Below are 22,812 nucleotides of genomic sequence, written 5' to 3'. Positions count from 1 at the left end.
TCCCAGAGCCTGCTACCTGGGGCAGGTACCTGTCTCAGAGACCACCACCAGTCCCTGGTGGTCTTTATCATGTACCTACAGGGCAGTACTGACCCTTCCAGAGAGCAAAGTTGACTAACCTGATCTCTTAGGCATTCTTAGGCAACCAAATCAAAAGCTCCAGGCAGAAGCATGTATTCTTCCCTGGAAAAGGCAGTGTGTCTTGTTGAGGATGTTTCAATGAGATATGGCTTAGGTTTTGCTCAGAAAACACTATCTAACTTGCCTCTTTAAATTCCTCCATAAATAGGCTGCTATGCCCAGAAGCAGCAAATGTCCAACAGCAGCTTCCCCACAGAGTTCCTCCTCCTGCCATTTGCAGACACACGCCAGCTGCAGCTCCTGCACTTCGGGCTCTTCCTGGGCATCTACCTGGCTGCCCTCCTGGGCAACGGCCTTATCTTCACCGCCGTAGCCTGTGACCACCGCCTCCACACCCCCATGTACTTCTTCCTCCTCAACCTTGCCCTCATCGACCTGGGATCCATCTCCACCACTGTTCCCAAAGCTATGGCCAATTCTCTGTGGGACACCAGGGCCATTTCCTTCTTCGGTTGTGCTACCCAGGTCTTTATGTTTGTCACATTTGTCACAGCAGAGTTTTCTCTTCTCACCATCATGGCTTATGACCGCTACATTGCCATCTGCAAACCCCTGCACTATGGGACAATAATGGACAGCAGAGCTTGTGTCAACATGGCAGCAGCTGCCTGGGGCAGTACTTTTCTCTATGCTGTGCTGCACACTGCCAATACCTTTTCCCTTCCCCTCTGCCAAGGCAATGCCCTGGACCAGTTCTTCTGTGAAATTCCCCAGATCCTCAAGCTCTCCTGCACTGATGCCTATATCAAAGAGGCTAGGCTTATTGTGGTTAGTGCCTCTTTATTATTTGGTTGTTTTGTTTTCCTTGTGCTGTCCTATGTGCAGATCTTCAGGGTTGTGCTGAGGATCCCCTCACAGCAGGGCCGACATAAAGCTTTTTCCACATGCCTCCCTCACCTGGCCGTTGTCTCCCTTTTCACCAGCACTGCCATATTTGCCTACCTGAAGCCCCCCTCCATGTCCTCCTCCTCCCTGAATCTTTTGCTGGCAGTTCTGTATTCGGTGGTGAGTCCAACAGTGAACCCCCTCATCTACAGCATGAGGAACCAGGAGCTGAAAGATGCGGTGTGGAAAGTGATGAATGAGTGTTTTTCAGAAGGAATAAACTGCCTGTCTTAGAATCATAGAAACATAGAACTGCCTGGTTTAGAAGAGACCTCAAAGATCATCTAGTTCCAACACCCCCACCCTGGGATAGTATGCCACCCACTAGATCAAGTTTGCCAGGGCCCCATCCACCCAGGCCTTGTAGACCTCCAAGGATGGGGCATCCAGAAGTTCTGTGGGCAACCTCTTACAGTGCCTCACCACCCTCTGAGTGAAGAAGTTTAAAACCATTCCCCCTTGTCCTGTCATTATTTGATTGAGCAAAGAGTTTTTCTCCATCTTTTCTTATGCCCCCTTTAATTACTGAGAAGATGCAATCATCACAGACAGCCCCTCGTAACCACCGTTCCCTGCACTGGGCTTTTGCTCCAGCTCAGACAGGTGGTTTGTAGGCAATGAATTCACCCTAAAGCCTTCTCTTCTGCAGGCTAAACCAACCCAACTCTCTCAGCCTTCCTTCAGAGGAGGGGTGCTCCAGCTCCTTGATCATCTTTGTGGCCGTCCTCTGGACCTGTTTTAACAGATCAACATCCTTCTTGTGCTGGGGCGCCAAACCTGGATTCAGTACTCCAAGTGGGGCCTCACAATAGCAGAGTAGAGGGGAACAATCACCTCCCTTGACCTTCCAGCCTCTCATCCTTTGATGAATGCCGGGATGCAGTTGGCCTTCTGGGATGCAAGCTCGCACTGATGGCTCATGTTGAACAGTTCATGTCCACGAGAACAAGAATCTTCTCTGCTGGGCTGCTCTCAATGCGTTCTTCTTCCAGTCTGTCCTCATTTCCAATTGCCCTGAGACAGGTGTAACACCTTGCACTTGGACTTGCTGAACATCTTCAGTTTCTCATGGACCCACTTCAAAAGCTAGTTCAGATCCCTTTGGATGGCATCCCTCCCTTCTATTGCATCAACTGCACCACTGAGTTTAGTGTCACCTGCAAACTTGCAGAGGATGCACTCGAACCCACTGTCTAATTCTTTTTCTGCATATCATTCATAATGTAACTCATTAAAGGCCAGATGCAGGTTTGTTTGTTTTTTATTTTGTTTGAGGATATATTTTTCTTTATATTGCTTGTGAAATTATTGTCCACAAAGAAATGTCTTTGTTCATATTCTTTCATTTAAGTATCTACATGTCCCATGTGACTCCCGGACTTGGTGTAAACAAGGAGGCAGGCTCTCTGTGTATTTAAATTAAAAAAAACGACCCTGCAGTGATATGCTTGCCCGAGATCCTCCCTCAGAGACCTGCAGTGAAGCTGCAGGGGCACTTGGCTGTGTGCAGGGGTGGAGGGAAGAAGTGTCCTGGTACAACAGCACTGCCAAGGAGCTCCAGAGCTTCTTCTTTCCCAAGTTGCTCTCCCTTTCACCTAGTTCTCTCCTACAGAGCCCTTGTGTTGCTGCGAGGACTCATTGCTCTTGTCTCTTGCTCACCGTGCTGCTCTGGGGCAGTTCTGTGTCCACAGGCAGGGACAGGCCAGGGGCACTTCTCTAACACAGCTGGCTCCGTACCAGCATCTGCAGCATAAAAGGATCTGCTGAGGGCAGTGCCTGAAGGCTCAGATATTCTCCCAAAGCTACTCCCATGGATATTGCAAAGTAAAGATAACTTTTTGAAGTATAGATATAGTGCTAAATCTGGGTGGGAACAGGCAAAGGAGAGCTCTGCAACTGCAGGGAACACAGCCGGTACAGGGAAAGCAGTCTGCTGCATTGTCATACCTCAGTTGACATTTTGTAGACTGAATACAGTGAATCACCCCAAAACATCTAATGACATTGGAAATAAGTTGGATGCAATGATCCTTGTGGGTCTCTTCCATCTTGGCTATTCCGTGAGTCTCTGACTCTGAAGGAGGCCAGCTATCTGTACGCACCCTCCATGGCCAAAGAACCACTTGTGTGGGAGGCACTCAGTACCAGTGCCCCCCACCAGCTGGCTCTGCCTTCCCAGCCTGACCAGCACGGCCCTGCAGAGTGCCCCCACAGCCCCATGCACCACAGCCCCCTAGCTCTACAGAGCAGCACCGCCAGCTGGGGGGCTGTGGTCAGCATGGGCAGGGGCTGCAGGAATGGCTGCTCAGGCCAGCCCAGATGTGCTGGCCTGGGACAAGACTGTGTGGGACATGGGGTGTCCTGGGAGCAGAGCAGGGCTCTGTGTGCGTGCAGTGGTGCCTGAGGAGCCCCAGGGCCAGCAGTGTGGTGCTGTTCTGGGGAATAAGGCTGGCCTGGGTGGTTGCAGGCTTCCCTGGTGAGTAGTGTCCTGGGGTATCTCCTGCAGATGGCAGCAGCAGGGACACTGCACTGACCCCCCACTTCTCCATTTGCTGCTTTGTTGCCATCCCAGCCTAGGCTGCTCTGCTGGGCCAGGCTGGGCTGGGCTGGGCTTAGCTGGGGACACTAGAGGCAGGTGTGGAGAGCTGGGGAGGGTCTGGGATGTGCTGGCCTCCTAGGAGACACTGGGAGGACCAACAGGGTGGACACTGCCACTGTCCATTTCCACATGCCTCTCTCACCTGGCTCTGGTCCCCCTGTTTGTGAGCACTGGCTCGTTTGCCTACCTGAAGTTCCTTTCATTCTCCACCCCATCCACGGACCTGCTGGTGGCAGTTCTATACTCATCCCTGAATCTTTTGCTGGCGGTTCAGTACTCAGTGGTGCCTCCAGCAGTGACCTCCCTCATCTACTTCATAAGGAACCAGGAGCTCAGGGATGCAGTGAGGAAACTCTTTGAATATATGCTTCAAGCAAGTCTTTGCAGACATTCTTCTTCTACATTAATCATGTGCCTACAATCGTTTCAGGACACTGACGTTTTCTGAAATAAACTGTTACGACAATTGTCTTTAAATTTATTTATTTATTAATACTGTCTAAAGCTGGTGAATTTGACTTACTTTTATTGTTAGTGTCTGCTATGTGTTTTTTTTTTTTTTTTTTTTTTTTTTAAGTTTTGACCCAATGCTCTAATGTATTTATAGAACTGGGCTTCTTGTGCAGATAATGCCAATAAAGAAGAGAGCAGAATTTTACTGGTCTCATGTCCCATCTCCTCCCATCTCTTCTGCACCTGGGGGAGCAGCCCCAGCATGCACGAAGAGCTCAGACTGAGAGCCCAGCTGCCACATGGAGGAGCAGCCCCAGTGGCCTTTGGGGCTGTCCCTCACTGCCCACTGGGCTCTGCCTCTCTGCGGCCTGCAGGTCGGGGCTGCTGCTTCCCTGGAGCCATGGCCATGGCCAGCAGCAGGAAATGGCTGTTTTCCGGCTGGTCTCTTTTGGCCTCCACTTTGTTCTCTTGTTCCTTTGCATTTCTCTTAGCCCTCAGATCTCGTGTACTTTGGTGACAGTCCTGATGTCTCCACAGTGGCATCTCTGCCACATCTCTGCACTCGTCTTCCAAAGATAGTGTCAGAAATACAACCCAGGACACCTTCCCTGGACAGGCCTGTTACTTTTCTGGGCTTCACCATGGATCAGAGTCCCCTAGAGATCACTGAAAGACTGTGAGATGTCTTCTTGGTTGCACATAGCCTAGCAAATAGTAGCTGGCCTTTTACTAGCCTGGGAGTGTCCCAAAGGTGCTGGGACTGATGGCAAATGGTATCCTGGAGGGGAATCTGGAGCTGCCCTGTGCCTGGGCCAGGTCTCTTGTGCTGGCCTGGGGACTGGGGCTGGACCTGTGGGACACAGGCACTCTGTGCTGGGGATCTCCCAGGCAAGAGACCAGGACTCCTACATCTTCATGGACCTCCATTTCCAGAGCCATGGCTGGCCCCAAAGGATCTACATCCTTCAGGTGAATTTTCAGGATCTATATTCATCACAGGAGAAGAAATACTGATGTTCACCTGTACTTGCATTGTCATCGCTTTCTCCATCATGGTGTACACCCTCATCTTCCAGGCACTTCCACCCATCTCGAATAAACAATCCCTGTTGAATGTCCCCTTTCCAGATGCCTGTCTGGACCTATGCACTTCCCATGGTTCTCCTGCTTCTTCCTCCCCTTACTCTTTGATCATTCAGACCGCTCTCACTGACCCAGTTGCTGCTTTGAGCTTCACTGAGTTCAAGGTTGCCCATCGATTAGCAGTCTGCCTAATGGTTTCTGTAGCAAGCTCCTCATCAGTTATCATGGAATTAAGATCATATGGAATCATACTAATCTGAATACCTATAAATCTGACTGGAGACATATAAGATGAGGTGCTTGCTTTGCTGTTTGGAAAATTGCTGCATGTTTTCTTGTTGTTTGTTTTAAAATAAGGAAAAACCCTTCTGTGTGTAGACAGGTCTCTAAGGAAAGCAGGTGGGAGCTGGTGCAAAGGGGCTGTAACAGCCAGCTGCAGACTTCAGTGCAGAAGTGTGGAGTAAGGAAAAGTGATGCAAGCACCAGGTGGCCAATGAGAGAAATGTCAGGGTTGGGGTGGTGAGGAGCAAGGTTGTCCATGCACTGTCAGGCCTCAAGACTCTGCTTTTCCTCCCTATGGATGTCTCCATAGGGGAAGCCCTGGGTTAATATCAATAGAAGAAAGATGCTCAAAACTGAAATGCAACAAAATTCACCCTTTAAAATGAGAAGAGACTTTTATTAGGTGCTTTTTGAAATCTTCCTTCTCAACTACACTATGAAAGCTCCCCAATTAGTTGTCCAAGTCTTGAAGACTTGAATAAAACTATGGAAGACATGGTTCCTTAGGTGTTTCTGCATTTTAATGAGTTCCATGGTGGATTTTGGTGCTCAGTCTGTGAACATCAGGTACTGAGAGGAGAATGATGCAACTACTTGAGAACATAAAGTCAGAAGGAAAGGTTGAAGTGACTTGGTGTATTAATGGGCCCCACTGAGGGCTGTTACCAAGAGATTCTCCTCAGGGACTTGTTAGGGCAGATAATTTGAGGCCATGATTACAGATAGGCAAAGCACAGTGCTGAGAAAAGTCTGGGTTTATCGTGCTGAAGTAAAAGGGCCAGGTCGTGATTCCAACCACTAGAAGGGAATGTCCTGCACTCCCGTGTCTGGCTCTGGGCTCTTTCTGGGGTTTATGGGGTGTGGTGGGCAGTGTGATGCCATAAGAAGAACAGTGGTATGACACCTTCCTGCCTCTGCACAGGGTCTCAAGAAAGCAATGAGCCCCCTTGCAATGATGGTATTTCATCTCCTCAGAAGCTCTATCCAAGGGGACAAAAAAGTCAGGGCTGTTGTGGCCTTCTCTTCTTGCCAGTGCCCACCACTCTGTCCTCTCCAGACTTTTTTATGTTGCCCCACACTTTGCCCTATTTCCTTCAAATCTGCAGACACCCTTCTCTGTTCACCACCTTGCTCTCATCCTAGCATTTCCGTGGTTTCACCAATGTCTCATTAACCCTCACCAGCTGTTCCTTGAAACACAAAACTGATCAAAGTGTCTGATCAAAGACACTCTTTGGGTGACCTCTAGCACCACAGCACAACTCTTTTTTTGGGACATTTTGTCTTCTTCATGGCCAATGCCAACCTTCCAAGGTGCATTTTCTGGCAGGTTTTTCTCTCCTGCTCTTTCCTACTACCAAAGAAAGTTCCACCTGGGTGGAAACCAGTCCTAAAGTAGGCTTCCCAACCCATTGGCCTTCTTGCGGCCTGTCAGCCAACCAGACAGAAGTCACCTCACCAGCATCTTCTAAGCCATGGGCCTGCTGCTGGCCTTGCAGCTTCTTGTTTAGACACAGCCAAGCCTTGTGCCTGCTGCTGTCCAGTTGTGTACTCAAACAGAAGGGACAGGACAACCCACATTCAGGCCTTCTTTCTGTCTGGGTCCTCCTGGGTATGTGGGCAGAGGGGATCCCACAGTCAGCATGCCAACCAGGTGCCTTCTGCTGGCCTTCCAGGACCACTGGCAGATGTCAGCCAAAAAGTACAGATCCTAGGTATAAGTGTAACCTTTCAAATATTTCAGACAGAAGTGACCTCACAGTCCCTTTCTGTGACACGTTCCTGCTGCTGCCCTATCAACTGCAGAGACAGAAGTGACCTCACAGTTCCTTTCACAGGCCAGTTCCTCCTGCTGGTTTGGGAGATCCTGTGGTAGAGCTGAGCTCATCAGAGCATTCCCACCCATCTCCTCCTTGTGGCCTACAAGCTGATCAAATCCATGGCCCCTCACGTTCATCTTTGAATGCAATGTGACTGCACAGGAATCTCATGGTTACTGACCTGCCCCAAGAGAACAAGAACCTATGTTAAGGGTTAGGAAAAGGGTTAAAGGTGAGCAGGTTAATGCACAGGAAGACAGGCTTTGGAAGTTAGTTGTTCATGTTATGGCATTAGGGACTATGGCAAACCTTTCTGGGTGAGAGATTAAGCAGATGTTTAGTGGGACGGTTTGGTGTTCTGCTTGTGGTGTCAGGTCTGTGGTTAGGGTATGGGCAAGTTGTTTGGTTGAAGGTTTTGTTTAGGTCTGCAAGAAGACTAGGGATAAATAGAGCATTTTAGTGGTATTGTTAAGGGCAGGGATGAGGGTGAGCAAGAGAGGAAAGGTAATGGAAAGGGGTTATGGACTAATTTTGGCTTCAGGGGATATTGTGGTCAAAAATTAGAGCGGTGGATTCCTGCCAGGGTGTGGAGTGGCATTTAGATTTAGGTATTAATGTAAGAGGTTAAAATAGGGTAAGGGCCTCACATGGCTGCTTCAAGTCAGCTTTATGGTGGGATCAACATTTCCTGAATATTCTTACCTCTTCAAAATAGCTAGCTTCTGCTGTCCAAGCTCCTCTTTCCTCCCCCAAATCTTACATCTCTCCTGGCCAGGCTCCTCCTGCCTTCGTCGTAAAGAAGTTTTTACCAAAATCCAACCTAAACCTCCTCTGGAACAAGTTTAGCCTATTACCCCTTGTCCTATAAAAGGGCACGTGGGAGAATAGACTACTGCCCACCTCTCTACTGGAGGATGAGGGTTGGGATCCCTCAGGTGGATCCCATCCAGCCCTACTGACTTGTGTACATCTAAGTGCTGTAGCAGGTCTCCAACCATGTCCTCATGGAATATGAGGGCCACATTCTGCTCCACATCCCTTCCACCAATCAGGGGGATGGGTACCCAGAGAACTTCCACTTGCAGGGCAAACAGGCGATCAGGCTCAGTCAGCATGGGTTTATGAAAGGCAGGTCCTGCTTGACGAACCTGATCTCCTTCTATGACAAAGTGACGCGCTGTGTGGACGAGGGAAAGGCTGTGGATGTGGTCTACCTTGACTTCAGCAAGGCTTTTGACACCGTCTCCCACAGCATTCTCCTCAAGAAACTGGCTGCTCTTGGCTTGGACTGGCACACGCTTCGTTGGGTTAGAAACTGGCTGGAAAGCCGGGCCCAAAGAGTCGTGGTGAATGGAGCCAAGTCCAGTTGGAGGCCAGTCACTAGTGGCGTCCCCCAGGGCTCGGTGCTGGGGCCAGTCCTCTTTAATATCTTCATCGATGATCTGGACGAGGGCATCGAGTGCACCCTCAGTAAGTTCGCAGATGACACCAAGTTAGGTGCGTGTGTCGATCTGCTTGAGGGTAGGAAAGCTCTGCAGGAGGATCTGGATAGGCTGCACCGATGGGCTGAGGTCAACTGCATGAAGTTCAACAAGGCCAAGTGCCGGGTCCTGCACCTGGGGCGCAATAACTCCAAGCAGAGCTACAGGCTGGGAGAGGAATGGTTGGAGAGCTGCCAGGCAGAGAAGGACCTGGGAGTATTGGTGGATAGTCGGCTGAATATGAGCCAGCAGTGCGCTCAGGTGGCCAAGAAGGCCAACGGCATCCTGGCTTGTATCAGGAACAGTGTGACCAGCAGGGCTAGGGAGGTGATCGTCCCCCTGTACTCAGCTCTGGTGAGGCTACACCTCAAGTACTGTGTTCAGTTTTGGGCCCCTCGCTACAAGAAGGACATCGAGGTGCTTGAGCGGGTGCAGAGAAGGGCGACAAAGCTGGTGAGGGGCCTGGAGAACAAGTCCTACGAGGAGCGGCTGAGGGAGCTGGGCTTGTTCAGCCTGGAGAAGAGGAGGCTCAGGGGCGACCATATCACTCTCTATGGGTACCTCAAGGGAGGCTGTAGCGAGGTGGGGGTTGGCCTGTTCTCCCACGTGCCTGGTGACAGGACGAGGGGGAATGGGCTTAAGTTGAGCCAGGGGAGTTTTAGGTTAGATGTTAGGAAGAACTTCTTCACTGAAAGGGTTGTGAGGCACTGGAACAGGCTGCCCAGGGAAGTGGTGGAGTCACCATCCCTGGAAGTCTTCAAAAGACGTTTAGATGTAGAGCTTAGGGAAATGGTTTAGTGGGGACTGTTAGCGTTAGGTCAGAGGTTGGACTCAATGATCTTGAGGTCTCTTCCAACCTAGAAAATTCTGTGATTCTGTGAGAACCACTGGTCTTGCCGCTAAAGACTGTGGCAAAGATGGTATTAAGCACCTCAGCCTTTTCTTCATCTCTTGTCACTAAGTTTCCTCCTGTATCCAGTAAAGGATGAAGATTCTCTTTAGTCCTCCTTTTTGTGTTTCTGTATGTATAAAAACATTTTGTTATCTTTAACAACAGTAGCGAGAGTGAGCGCCAGATGAGCTTTGGCCTTTCTAATTTTGTCCCTGCACAGCCTCATGACATCCTTATAGTCTTCCTGAGTAGCCTACCCTCTTTTCCAAAGGTCATAAACGCTCTTTTTCTTCCTAAGCTCTAGCCACAACTCTCTGTTCAGCCAGGCCAGTCTTCTTCCATGCTGGCTCATCTTTGGGCACGTGGGGATGGAAAGTCTGCTCCTGAGCCTTGAAGATTTCCTTCTTGAAGAGTGCTCAACCTTTCTGGACCCCTCTGCCCTTCAGAACGGCCTCCCAAGGCACTCTGCCAACCAGTGTCCTGACCAGCTCAAAATCTGCTTGTAGAACGCCTCATCTGTCTCCTCATCCTGGTTTGGCGGTCAATAAGATATCCCCACCAGGATGCCTGCCTCGTTGGCCTTCCCGCTGACCCTAACCTATAGGTACCCAACAATATCATTCCAAGATTGAAGTTCTGCAACATCAAAACACTCCCTAATATAGAGAGCCACACCACCACCCTTTCTGTCCTGTCTGTCTCTTCTGAAGAGCTCATAACCAGTCATTGCAGCACTCCGGTCATGGGATTGGTCCCACCACGTTCCAGTGATGGCAACCAGGTCACAGCATGCCTTTTATTTCTTTTATTTCTTTTTTATTTCTTTTATTTATTTATTTATTATTTTATTTTTATTTTATTTATTCATTGCTATTGAGCAATGGCTACATTTATATTATATTGTACATGCAATAATAAAATCTCTGTTTATGGCCCAGAAGAATTAGGCACTTCAAATATCACTCAGATGTCACTCTGCCATCTCCAATATCACCTGGTGTCTGCCTCTGAAGAGCTTCCTCTTGGTCTCTTTCTCCATTCAAAGTGCTGAGAGCTGAGACAAGCAGCTTCCATGCTGCCTGGTTTGTGCCCACCTGAACCAAGGCAAGAGGAATCCCAACTCCAGTGGGATTCTGTGAGGCACGGGGAGGCAGCTAAGCCCCCTTCTAGCCTCTGAACTGCAAACAAAATATGAGATGCCTGGTTTGACTCAGCTGAAACTACAGGACAATAATGGACAGAAGAAATCGTGTGCAAATGGCTGCAGCTGCCTGGGGCAGTGGCTTTCTGTATGCTGTGCTGCACACTGCCAATAGCTTTTCCTTCCCCCTCTGCCAAGGCAATGCCTTGGACCAGTTCTTCTGTGAAATTCCCCAGATCCTCAAGATCTCCTGCTCAAATGCCTACCTCAGAGAAGTTGGGCTTCTTGTGCCTAGTGTGTGTTGAGCCTTTGGGTGTTTTGTTTTCCTTGTGCTTTCTTACGTGCAGATCTTCAGGGCCGTGCTGAGGATCCCCTCACAGCAGGGACGACCCAAAGCCTTTTCCACATGCCTCCCTCACCTGGCTGTTGCCTCCCTGTTTCTCAGCACTGCCTTTTTTGCCTACCTGAAACCCCCCTCTATGTCCTCCTCCTCCCTGAATCTTTTTCTGGCAGCTCTGTACTCGGTGGTGCCTCCAGCATTGAACCCCCTCATCTACAGCATGAGGAATCAGGAGCTCAAGGATGTAGTATGGAAAGTGATGACTGGATGTTTTTCAGAAGGAATAAACTGCATATGGTCTTAATGTTAACTGTATACAGACCCAGAAATCTTTTTATTTTTTTTTCTATTTTTTTCTTTTTTACTTTGCTTTACTCCTCATAGTCTTTCCCACAAAGAAATACCATTGTTCATACCTTCCTACACTGTATGTACCTGTCTCACATGACTCCAAGTCTTTGTATAAATTGTGGGTCAGGCTTTCTTTGTATTTCAATAAAAGAAAGGACCATACATTGACTTACTTGCCTGATACCCTTCCTTGTAGACCTGTGGTGGAGCTTCAGGGACACATGGCAGAGGTGGAGGGGAGAAGGATCCTGCCACAGCAGCATTGCCAGGCTGCACCTGTGATTGTTCCCTGTTCTTGGACAGCACCCACAGAGACAGTGAATTCACCTGCCTCTGTACACAGTGGGTGAGAGGGATAATGGCAGACAGGCTTCTTTCAGGAGGAAAGAGGGAGCTGCCAGGAGAGCCCAAGCACCCGGCAGGGACAGTGTGTGCCAGGGAGTCAATAGCACGTGGAGCCCATAGAGCATGGGCACGTCCCAGGTGGAGCCACCCTGAGGTGCTAAATCTGGGTGGGAAAAGGAAAAGCAGAGCTCTGCAACTCCAGGGAACACAGCAGGCATAGGGAAAGCTCTCTGTTGAATTGGTTGTTATACCTCAGATGAAATTTCATGGACTGAATACAGTGAATCACCCCAAAACATATCCTGACATTGGAAGTGAGTTGGATTCGATGATCCTTGTGGGTCCCTTCCAGCTCGGGCTATTCCATGAGTCTCTGACTCTGAAGAAGGCCGGCTATCTGTGCCAGCTATCCATGGCCAAGGAACCACTTGTGTGGGAGGCACTCAGTGGCAGTGCCCCCCACCAGCTGGCTCTGCCTTCCCAGCCTGACCAGCACGGCCCTGCAGAGTGCCCCCACGGCTCCACACACCACAGCCCCCTTGCTCTGCAGAGCAGCACCACCAGCTGGGGGCTGTGGTCAGCATGGGCAGGGGCTGCAGGAATGGCTGCTCAGGCCATCGTCTGCAAACTTACTGAGGGTACACTCAATCCCCTCATCTAGGTCATTAATAAAGGTATTAAACAAGATAGGCCCCAGTACCAACCCCTGGGCGATGCCACTTGTAAAGGGACACCAACTGGACTTAACTCCATTAACCACAACCCGCTGGGCATGGCCCTCCAGCCAGTTCTTCACCCAGAGAAGACTATACACAGCCATGAGAGATGACCCAAAGGGATTAAATAGATGCTCCAATAGGTGTTCCAGCCCACCATCCCACTACCAAAAGCACCTCCCAGCCTGCAGCAGAGGAGCCTGCTGGGGAAGAGCTGGAAGGCTGTGGGGACCCACCAGCAGGAGCTGGTGCCAAGTCCTGCCCAAGGGTCCAAGACATCGCCCTGTTCAGCTCTTTTACCTGATCTTTCCCTGCCTGTGGGTGCTGGGAAGACATCCTTGGGCTTCATGGGGGCCCAAGGCAGCAGAAGGTGGGCACTGCAAGGGAGTGTCTCATGGGACTTCCCAGAGATCCACTTTGCCTGGAAACTGCCTGTGGCTGTCAGGACGGAAATGTCTCTGTCAGTAGGAATAGTGTCCAGGGACCAGGGGCTCTGTCAGCCCCAAAGCCAGACCCCGATCCTGCTGGCTCTAAGATGTGTCCCTTCCCAGCCATTGCATCTTTGAGCTCCTCTCCACTCCATCAGCCTCAGGGAGATGTCCAGAAACATGGTCAGGGAAGACTGGATCCGGGGCAAAGCCCCCAGAGGGTTTTAATATGAACAAATACCAACATGCAGCATAAAAACAGGGGAATACCAAGAGGGGAAATACCCATGTGCGTCTGCTGACTGCTGGAAAAGGGAGACCAGACCATTCCCTGGCACTCACGGCTCTCCCAGTGGCACTGAGCTTTCCTCCCTCCCGGCTGCACCCAGCTGCTCAGCAGGGCTGGGCTCTGCTGGCCTGGGGCTCTGGAACTCTTGTGCATGGGGCTCTGGTGTCACATCCTGGGTGTCCTCATGGGGACATGCCAGAGACACCTCTTCAACATCGTCATAGCCCGTGGTCCCCAGGAAAGGTGACGAGGTGTCTCCCTCAGCTCCAGGGACCCCAGCACTTCTCTGGGAGCGCAGGCTTCCCCCTGTAAGCATCAAGGCAGGCTGCTGTGGTTGGGCCTGTGGGGTGCCCTTCGGGGCTGTTAATCACCTTCCTCGTCCTCACCAGCCTGAGACATTCAGCCCATTCTCCAAGCCCCCACAAAATATCCCAGGACAGGTTCTCCATGGATGGTCAGGCTTTCAATATGGCATGGATTCTCCTAGGCCTGGGGTTGGCACCTAGGAAGTGGCAGTGCTGCATTGCCCTCTCACCTGTGGCTGCATCCCTGCACCCATCTCCTTCCTCTGGTGTCCTGGGCACTTCCCAGTCCCCCTGCCCAGGGACAGGATCCTCCCCAGGGTCAGAAACCTCCCCAGCATCATCATAGCCATCTGCTGGGTAACCTCCGGGCAGGACAGGGACATCTGAAAGGAGAGGGAAGGTGGTGGCAATGAGAAGAGATGTCCTGCAGAGCAGAGGATGGGAGGGTGTGTGGGGACACAGGGCTGACATGCTGCTGGTGTCAGGGTCACAGCAGAGCCTTCATGCTTCCAGCTCTGTTGATAATACTCGGTGGCACTGCTGTCCATCTGGTCTGTTTGCAGAGAGGAGATATGGAGCCCTTCCTCCACCCCCCACCTCTTATCCCTGGATGTGGCCCCAGACCATCCTCCTCCTCATGTGGCTGGGGTAGGGCTGCAGCTGGGTCAGGGACCCCTCTGAAAAGGAGGCTGCAGAGAGCTGCAGTGGGTGCTGTGGGATGAGCCCTGCTGCCCTGACTGGTGGTCAGCACTGCTGGGGATGGGCACCCACAGAGCTGGGGGTGCATGGGGAGGAGACCAGTTCCTTGGAAAGAGACAATTCTCAGAGGGACTCCAACAGCTGCCCTGGGAAAGCCCTTCACTTAGTCCTTGATTCAGGGACAAGCAAAGAGGGGCTATCCGCTCTGGGATGGGCAGAGCTGGTGGGGAAGAAACTCCTTTTTGGGGCTCAGCACCTGCATGCTCTCCCAAAATCCCCACAGCCCAGCGATTTTGGGCACCATGGGCAGGAGCTGCAGGACACAGCCCTGGTCTGGGGCAGGGAGAAAGGGCCCCGCAGATGTGCCTCCACAGGGACCTGCACCCACCTGAGAGACTGAACCTCGGCTGCTTCTCCCACGCCAGGCTGTAAGCGATCTCCTCGTACACGGCCTCAGCGAAGGGCTCCCCAGCTCTCCCGGAGCCTGGGGACAGAGGCAGGGCTGGTCTGGGAATGGGCAGAGAGGGACAGGACCCCACTGGGCTCCCCCAGCCCCATTATTGGGGCCAGCACAGGGCTGTCCCCACAGCACAGCCCCACTGTGTTGTGTTGGCACTGCAACCACATCCCCAGGGAGGGCAGCATCCCCATGGAGATGGTCTGGGACAGCATCAGCCTCGCATTTGGAGACAGACTTTATGCCCCTTTGGTCCCCAGGTCATGTCCCAGTGCAGACCCTGCACCAGTTCCCTCATTTCCCCTTCCCATGGAGCTTCTCCATCTCTGCCCCACACAGCAATAGCACAACCCATGCCCTGTTGGGAGGTGGCTGACACTACGGTGATGGACTCCACTGCCCCATGCTCCTCCTGCCAGTGCTGCTCAGAGCACTGCCAGCAGTGCATCCTCCCCGTCTCACCCAGCCCAGCTCTCACATTTCTCTCCTCAGCCCAGAACTGATGCCCCAGGGTCTGGGCTCTCTCCACCCCCCCAGACCATGGTGCCCCATGGTCTGTCAGTCAGTGGGGCAGCACATGGGGCAGGAGGCAGCACACGGCTCTGTTTCTGTGCCCCAGAACACCAACACCCCCAGCACCCCCAGCCCTGCCAGGAGGCATCTCCCCCCCAGGACCACTGGGGAAGGACCCACCTCTGCGCCGAGCCCTGGCGCTTCGCACCTGCCCAGCCAGGAGGGCCAGGAGCAGGCAGAGGAGGGCCCCCAGGATGATGCAGATGATGACAGGCACCGAGATTCTATCGCTGCTGGTGGTTGGACGGCCCCGTGGGGGATCTGCATGGGCAGGAACATGGCAGGGGCAGCATCAGACAAGGGAGAGGCTGGGGGCAGGACATGCCACTCCTGACCACACAAGGCAGCAGGGTCTGGGGGGAACAGGGCTGGGTAATGGGGCAGCTCCCACCCTGCTGGGTCCATCACAGACTTCTCCCAGCTGCTTCGGCTTTCTGGGAGTCTCACAGCCCAGCAAGGAGCCCCTTCCCCTGGCTGTGGGTCACAGCGTGGACATGGACAGACACAGCCCCAGGGGAAGGACAGCTTACCTGCTTGTGGGGGGGATGTTGCTGTCCTGGGTGCAGCTGCAGGGGAGCAGAAGGAGAGCTGGGCTGAGAGGCTGGGGTTGTGGCACCAGGCAGCCTCTCTGGCAAATGACCCCAAAATTTGCCACCTGAATTGTCCCTCCTTTGGGGCTAGGCAGGGTGGCAGGGACAGGGTCCAGCTCCACTGCTCTGGGCTGCTCACAGGAGAGTGCTGGCAGCCCAGGGGATGTGCTGGCACATCCAGCCCCACTGAGGCTGCTCCCCACCCAACACCAGCCTCCCACTCTGCAGAAACACCCTTGCTCAGGCCAGCAGCGGGGCCATGCCAGGATCCAGCAGGGCAGACACCCAAGCCAGCTCCTTGCCAAGCCCCGAGCCATGTCTCCCAGCCCCACTGCTCACCTGAGCAATGCACAGCCGCATCTGCCTTATGCTGGCAGGCACCGCTGTCCCCTGGCTGGGCCCAGCAGTCCTGCAGAGACAGCTCCGTCCCCCTGCACTCCATCAGCCACATGGGGCCCGTCCCCTCTCCAGCAGCAGCCTGGCCCAGGGCATAGACCGCGGGGCCACAGCCCAGCTGCCTGCACGCCACCTCGGCGTCCCGCATGTCCCAGGCATTGTCACACAGTGTCCCCCAGGTGCCGCGGTGCCAGATCTCCACTCTGCCCGAGCAGCCATCCTTGCCTCCCACAGCACGGATCTTCTCCCTGTCTGGGGAGGCAGAGACCTCCCGTGGCACCGGGACAGCTGGGAGAGCCCTGCCAGGTGAGGGGGGCATGTGCAGGGGCAGCTCCCTACCTGTGCAACTGGTGGAGTTGGGGCATGCAGCCACCTGCGGCCTTTCTGTCCATGTCCCAAAGGAAAGAGAAGTTGGGCTGAAAAGGGTTGTTCTGAGGTCATGCAAAAGAGAGCAGAGCTGACCTCTGCTTGCACGTCCCCATGCTCCCTGGGTCAGGGCAGCAGCAGAACCCTGTTCACTCAGGGGACACACACGGCACTGCAGGGGGGACCCAAGTGCTCAGCCCCACAGGGTCCCTGGTTCACAGAGCAGCAGGAGGCTGTCCCAGGAGGGGGGACTCCTGAAAGCCCTGCATGGTCTCCTCTCAGACCTTGCCTGCAGTTGCCTCTGCATCCCCCAGGGAGCTGCTGGCAGCCCGGCTGTTGACTGCTGCTGGTGGACATGTGTGGCTCTGAGAGCTGAAGTCACCTTTGTGCCACCAGCAGCAACAGGGTCTAAAGCAGGAAGTCAAAGCCCCTCTGGGTTCCTTCTCTGCATTTCACCATGCCCAGTGAGGAACAGGACCTGGTGCCTTGATGGCTCAGATTTACCATTGCAGGTGATGTTGGCCTCTTCTCGGCGGTCAGTACACGACTGCGGATGCCAAGAAGCAGAGGGACACTGCCAGAAGGAGCTGTTTCTCTTCCCACACTCCACACGATCCAGCCACGCGGTGCCAGACAGCTCGGCATAGCTAGAATCTGTTTCCAGTTCCCCTTCATTCCCACAGCCCAGCTCCTTGCACACCAGTGACACCGTCTCGGTGGTCATGGAGTTGGAGCAAACGCTGCCCCACGTCCCGTTGTAGAAAACCTGCAGGCGCCCAGAGCAGCCGTCGCTGTTCTCCAGCCTCAGAGCCATGAACTCTGGAAGGAGGAAAGGCCCCAGGGACGTCCTTGGTTGTCAGCCACTGAAGGCCTTGGCCCTAACTGGCTCTGCCCTCACCCTGGTCTCACTGGCCCCAGCTCCCAGCCCCACTCCCAGCACAGACCTGAGCAGATGACTCCCGCGTCCTCCTTGTGCCTGCAGTCGTGCTGCCCCCAGGCCTCGGCAGGGCAGTCCCAGAGAGCAGCTTCGGCCCCGGAGCAGTTGACGCCATCCAGCCAGATCTGCCCGGAGCCCTCCCCAAACCGAGCAGAGCCGGCTGCCTCCAGGGCCCCTCCGCAGCCCAGCTGGCGGCAAACGACGGCGGCGTCGGCCAGGTCCCAGGCGTCATCGCAGACGGTGCCCCAGCGCCCCTGGTAGTAGATCTCCACTCTCCCAGCACAGCGCCCGGCCCCGTCCACCAGCCGGACCCGCCGGCTCCCTGCAGCGGGGAGAACCCCAACGCTCAGGGGCTGGCTGCCCTCCCAGCCCCACACCTGGGGGACGTGCAGCACCACTCACCCCGGCACACGACCCCCACGTCCTCCATGATCCCTGCTGCCGGTGTGCTCTCGGGCAGGGAGGTGTTGCAGAGGCTCAGGTCAGCCTCGTGCCCTGCACACCGCACCCCACGCAGCCCCACAGGTCCTGGTCCTCGCTCAGCCCTCACGGGGGTGTAGGCTGCCTCTGCCTCTCCGCACTGCAGCTGCCGGCACACCACGCTGGCCTCCTGCATGTCCCACTGCTCATCCAGGACTCTGCCCCACGTCCCGTGCTGGAAGACCTCCACGCGCCCGTCACACCCACTTCTTCCGCCCACCAACCGTACAGACATATGGTGAACCGGGACTGGTGAGAGCAGAAATTGAGCTTGGTGCTGCAGTGGGGTCCCCAGCTGTGGGTGGCCATGTCACACACCAGGGGCAAATGGACTCTGCAGCACTGCCCAGCACTCACCTGAGCAAATGACAGCAGCAGCGTTCTCCTGGGAGCACGGCGAGGCCCCCAGGGCAGTCACCGGGCACTGCCCCAGGTGGGCTTCAGTCCCGTCACAGTGGAACGAGTCTCTCCAGACGGGGCCGGTTCCTCTCCCAAAATGCCCTCCTCCAGGAATGGACTCAGCAAAGCCACAGCCGAGGTGCCGACAGAGAACGTGGGCGTCCGAGAGGTCCCAGCGGGAGGCACAGAGGGTCCCCCACGTCCCCAGCACCTCCACCTCCACCCTGCCCTCACACGCTTTGCTGCCGTTCACCAGCCTGAACCCTGTGTACACAAGGACAAAGGATGGTGAGAGAGGCCACATTTGTGCTCTTGTTCCCACAGGAGCTGCAGGAGAGGCCAAAGGGACAGCGTGCCTTTCTCCTCCTGCAGCACTCTAATTTTAGGGCTGCAGACCACCACCTCTCCTCACATCTCCCCCACCCAGCACAGCCCAGTGCCCACACTGCTCTCCAGCTCCAACCACAGCCCCCATGGCCATCATCCCACTCAAAGTCCTTACGTGTGCAGGTGACATGAGTGCCATTGCTGTGGGTGCAGGCCTTGTCCTTGGGGGCCCCCGTGGGGCAGAAGGAGAGGACGGATTCATTCCCCACACACTGCAGCTCTCTGTCCCAGACAGGACCGGCCCCTTCTCCCAGCTGAGCTGCCCCATGGACAGACAGGGCTGTGCCACACTGCAGCTCCCTGCACACCACCTCGGCAGCTTTGGCACCAAAGTGGGAGTGACAGACAGCTTTCCACTGGTCCCTGTCGTAGATCTCCAGACTTCCTGAGCAGGGGCTGTCCCCTCCAACCAGCCGCACAAATCCTGGAGCAACCAAGGAGACCTGTGAGTTCCCAGATCCCTCTGGCAATTCTGTGCCCACCTCCCACCTCATCCCTAAGGCAGCCGCATGCAGAGCCCCATGGCCAGCCCTGCAGCTCTCAGTGGGTACTGATGGCAAAAACATGTCAGGGCTCCCCTGCTGTTCCTCAGAAAACTGCCAAGCACCCATGGGCTGCCCTCTCTCCCAGCCCCCAGCCACAGGCACTGCTCAAACTGTTGCTGCCCGGAGTCCCTGGGCTGCCTGGCCCCAGACCCAGCACAGCAGCACCCGCAGCACGTGGGTCCAGGGAAACAGGCCCAGGAACTCGGGGCTACTTCAGCCTGCTCTGCCCCACAAGGCTCAGGCCAGTTAGAAGAAATCCTTGGAACTGCCAAAAAGCCCCCCTGTTCCCAGGGAATGCTGGGGCTCTTGGGGAGCTCCTGCTAGATGGGGCACATCGGGGGATCCTCTGCAAAGGGGGGTCCTCCGGTAGGGACAGTGTGGTGCTGGACATGCATGTCCCCAGCCACCTACCATGCATGGGTCAGGAAAGCAGGCAGAGAGCAGCCCTGGGCTGACACGAGCTCCTGGTGTGAGGGCAGGCAGAGAGGAGAGCCAGGATGTTCTGGCACAGCCCCTGTGGCACAGGGCACGCAGGAGAGCCTGAGCAGTGGGTCAGCACTGCCTGGAGGGGCTGTGTCTCTGGGGGCTGGCTCTCATGAGGTGACCCCAGGACAGGAACAAGGTGTCACTTGCCACCCTGCTTGTCTGCCCAAGCCCAGTGCTCCTGCCCTCTGAGCAGCCCCTCTGCTTTGGCTGAGGTTCTCGTGTCTGCTGGGGGTACAACCCCAAAAGTCCTGGGCCATTGCACGCCCTTCCCTGAGGCTGCTGGTGGCTGGGGGAGCTGCTCTAGATTCCCCTGGCATAGGGACCAGCCTGCCAGACAGGGCCTGGGTGAATGGAGGAGAAAGATGGGATCCAGCCAGCACAGTGGGGAAGGGTGGAGCCATGTTCTGGTGTCCACTTGTTGCTTCCTGAGGTCACAGCCAGGTCCCTTAGAAGTGTCCCCATCCCAGAAGTAGGGAAGAAGTTCAGTCCTTACCTGAGCATGTCACTCCAGCATCCAACCTGTGATCGCAGTATGTTTCAGCCCATTCTGTGTGTGTGCAGTCAGACAGGGCAGACTCGGTGCCACGACAGCCAACATCATCCATCCAAATGCGTCCAGATCCCGGCCCAAAGTGTGCATTCCGATGAGCTTTGAGAGCAACCCCACAGCCCAGCTGCCTACAAACCACTGCAGCATCAGTCATGTCCCAGGAGAAATGACACACGGTCCCCCACTGGTCCTGGTGTTTCACCTCCACTCTCCCAGCACAGCGACTGCCGCCATCCACCAGCCTCACCTCCGCAGCCCCTTCAAACACCAACACAGGAAGGGTCAGGAGAGTTTTGAGCCCCACATTGCATGTCCGTGAGGAACCCCTCCCCAGCCAGAGTCACAGGTTCCAGGGTGGGATCCCTGTCCCCATAGGCTGTCTCAGGGGCAGTGGGGGGTTCCTCCTCTCCCCATGGGCTATGCTTAGCTGGGGGTACCCAGCTCTAGCCCTCCTGAGCCATTTGCTGCCCCACAGCCCTCACCACCTCCTCCCACCCCAGTGGCCCCCTGCCCTGCCCATGCCCACCCACACACAACCCCCAGCCCTGCACAGGGCTCCCACTCCTCCCCATCCCAGTGTCCCCCAAACAGACCCATGCCCCTGAGCAGCTTCCATTGCCCATTTTCTGCCACACGCACCTCCCAAACCCACTGTCTGGGTTGACCACAAGGATACCAACTGCCCACGTCCCTTCCCCATCCCTGCTGTCAGACTGGCCCCTGTGCTTGACCAGGGCCCCCAAGAAGAGCACCTCTTGGTGCAGATGCCCCAGTCCCCTTCTGTTAATGGGACACAACCTGCCCTCCTGGAGTCAGTGCTTCCCCAGATCCCAGGGGCAGGGAAAAGCACACAACCCCCCTGGGGCATCCCAGACATTGGCTGTGCCCTGGAGCTCACTGTCTGGGCCTCCTCCAGATCCAGAGGCACAGTGCTGGGGAACAAGGGGTCACAAAAGGGTACCCAAGGACAAGGTGTCTAGAAATGAAGTCAGGCTTGGGCTGCCAAAAACATGGGAGATATGAAAATGGATTACCCCTCCCACCCAGACAGGCACAGATTAAAGAACAGAGCTGAGAGACTGAGAACCTTCTGCCTCTCATATCAGTGGTGCCTGAAAACAACCCCACTCCCAGAGAGATCCCAGTAACCCCACTGTTACTCACTGTCCCAAGGCTGTGGAACAGAGAAGCTGGCACTTACCTCTGCATGGCTGCACCCAGAGGAACAGCCACAGCACCCAAGGGAAAAGGAGTCCCTCTGTCCCCATCCTGAGGCTCCTGTCCTGACAGCACAGCCCTGCTGCTGGAGCTTCTGGGGACCCACGAGGCAGTGGATGTGGTGGGAGGGCAATATATCTGTGCAAATGCTGTCCCAGCTGCAGGAGGAGCCAATCGAAGCAGCAGGCACCTTTTTAGACATTATCGGCACTTATCTCCCCTCCGACGCAGCCCAGCTCTCCAATGAACTTCTCCAGCGCTCTTCATGACCATATATGAGGGACGGCTCCGCTGCGGGTCTCACGTCACTGCGGTGGGAGATCATCGTGGGGTAGGGCTGGGTGTGGGGGCAGATGGCTCTGACACCCCTTGCAGCCTGCTGTGGAAGCACGGAGCATCTCCTAAGCTGTAGCATCCAAGAGCCCAAGGTGTAATTGTCCGGCCATCTCTGCGCCATGGGATCCACGGGGCTGGTCCTGCAGCGAGGCTGTGTCAGGCTGTGAAGGGACCAGCACCTGCCCCTGCTACAGCCCCCGCTGTGCTGGCAGCAGCAGCTGGGAAAGGCCCTTGGGCAGGGCCAGAGCCCCATTATGGGGGTGCTGCCTGTCCCGTCCCTCCCCAGGGAGCCTCCTGTGGGGTCCCGGCAGCAGCCAGAGCTGGTCCAGGGCCTGCCCTGGCAGCAGAGCTGCAGCCCAGAGCCTCAGGCGTCTCCCTGGCTCTCAGCGTTTCACCCAGGGGCCGTTATTCCCCGCGGCGGGTCGGGAGCTGGAGCCTGCCTGCCACTGCAGGTGCACAAACCGCAGCCCACGTGACATGGCGCCCGGGCAGGAAGACGGTGGTTTCCTCCTGGCCCCGTGCCCAGGCATGGCCCTGCGGTGCCTCCCAGCCTCCTCACAGCTCCAAGCATGGCAGGGTTCAGGAAGTGTTGGGACAATGCTCTCAGAAGTATAGTTTCATATATATATATATATATATATAATTTTAAATAAATAAATATATATCATAAATACATATAAATATATATATTTTACTAATATATCATATCATATCATATTTCATATATTGTTATATATTATAATATAATATTATATATAGTATTATATATAGTATGATATATAATGTAATATATAATATAATATATAATATAATATATCATAATATATAATATATAATATATA

The 22,812-nt window shown here is 54.6% G+C and overlaps 2 protein-coding genes across 2 annotated transcripts; one reads left to right on the top strand and one right to left on the bottom strand.

The window, feature by feature from the left end:
• Window positions 1-312: 312 nt before the first annotated feature.
• Window positions 313-1,260, top strand: LOC311216455 (olfactory receptor 14A16-like; the record flags this gene model as incomplete). Its single annotated transcript, XM_084297992.1, has 1 exon — window positions 313-1,260. The coding sequence occupies one exon, from the start codon at window positions 313-315 to the stop codon at window positions 1,258-1,260; it is 948 nt and encodes a 315-aa protein (XP_084154118.1).
• A 2,378-nt stretch (window positions 1,261-3,638) lies between these two features.
• Window positions 3,639-21,625, bottom strand: LOC311216454 (antigen WC1.1-like; the record flags this gene model as incomplete). The annotated part of the gene is made up of 12 exons (XM_084297991.1): window positions 3,639-3,700; window positions 13,782-13,934; window positions 14,639-14,734; window positions 15,401-15,541; window positions 16,210-16,518; window positions 17,137-17,451; window positions 17,577-17,891; window positions 17,972-18,298; window positions 18,407-18,712; window positions 19,122-19,259; window positions 20,664-20,674; window positions 21,618-21,625. The coding sequence occupies 12 exons, from the start codon at window positions 21,623-21,625 to the stop codon at window positions 3,639-3,641; spliced, it is 2,181 nt and encodes a 726-aa protein (XP_084154117.1).
• Window positions 21,626-22,812: the final 1,187 nt, after the last annotated feature.

The sequence above is a fragment of the Netta rufina genome, assembly GCF_964035555.1.
Source record: "Netta rufina genome assembly, chromosome: 18".
Taxonomy (NCBI): domain Eukaryota; kingdom Metazoa; phylum Chordata; class Aves; order Anseriformes; family Anatidae; genus Netta; species Netta rufina.
This window is presented reverse-complemented; position numbering and strand designations above follow the sequence as displayed.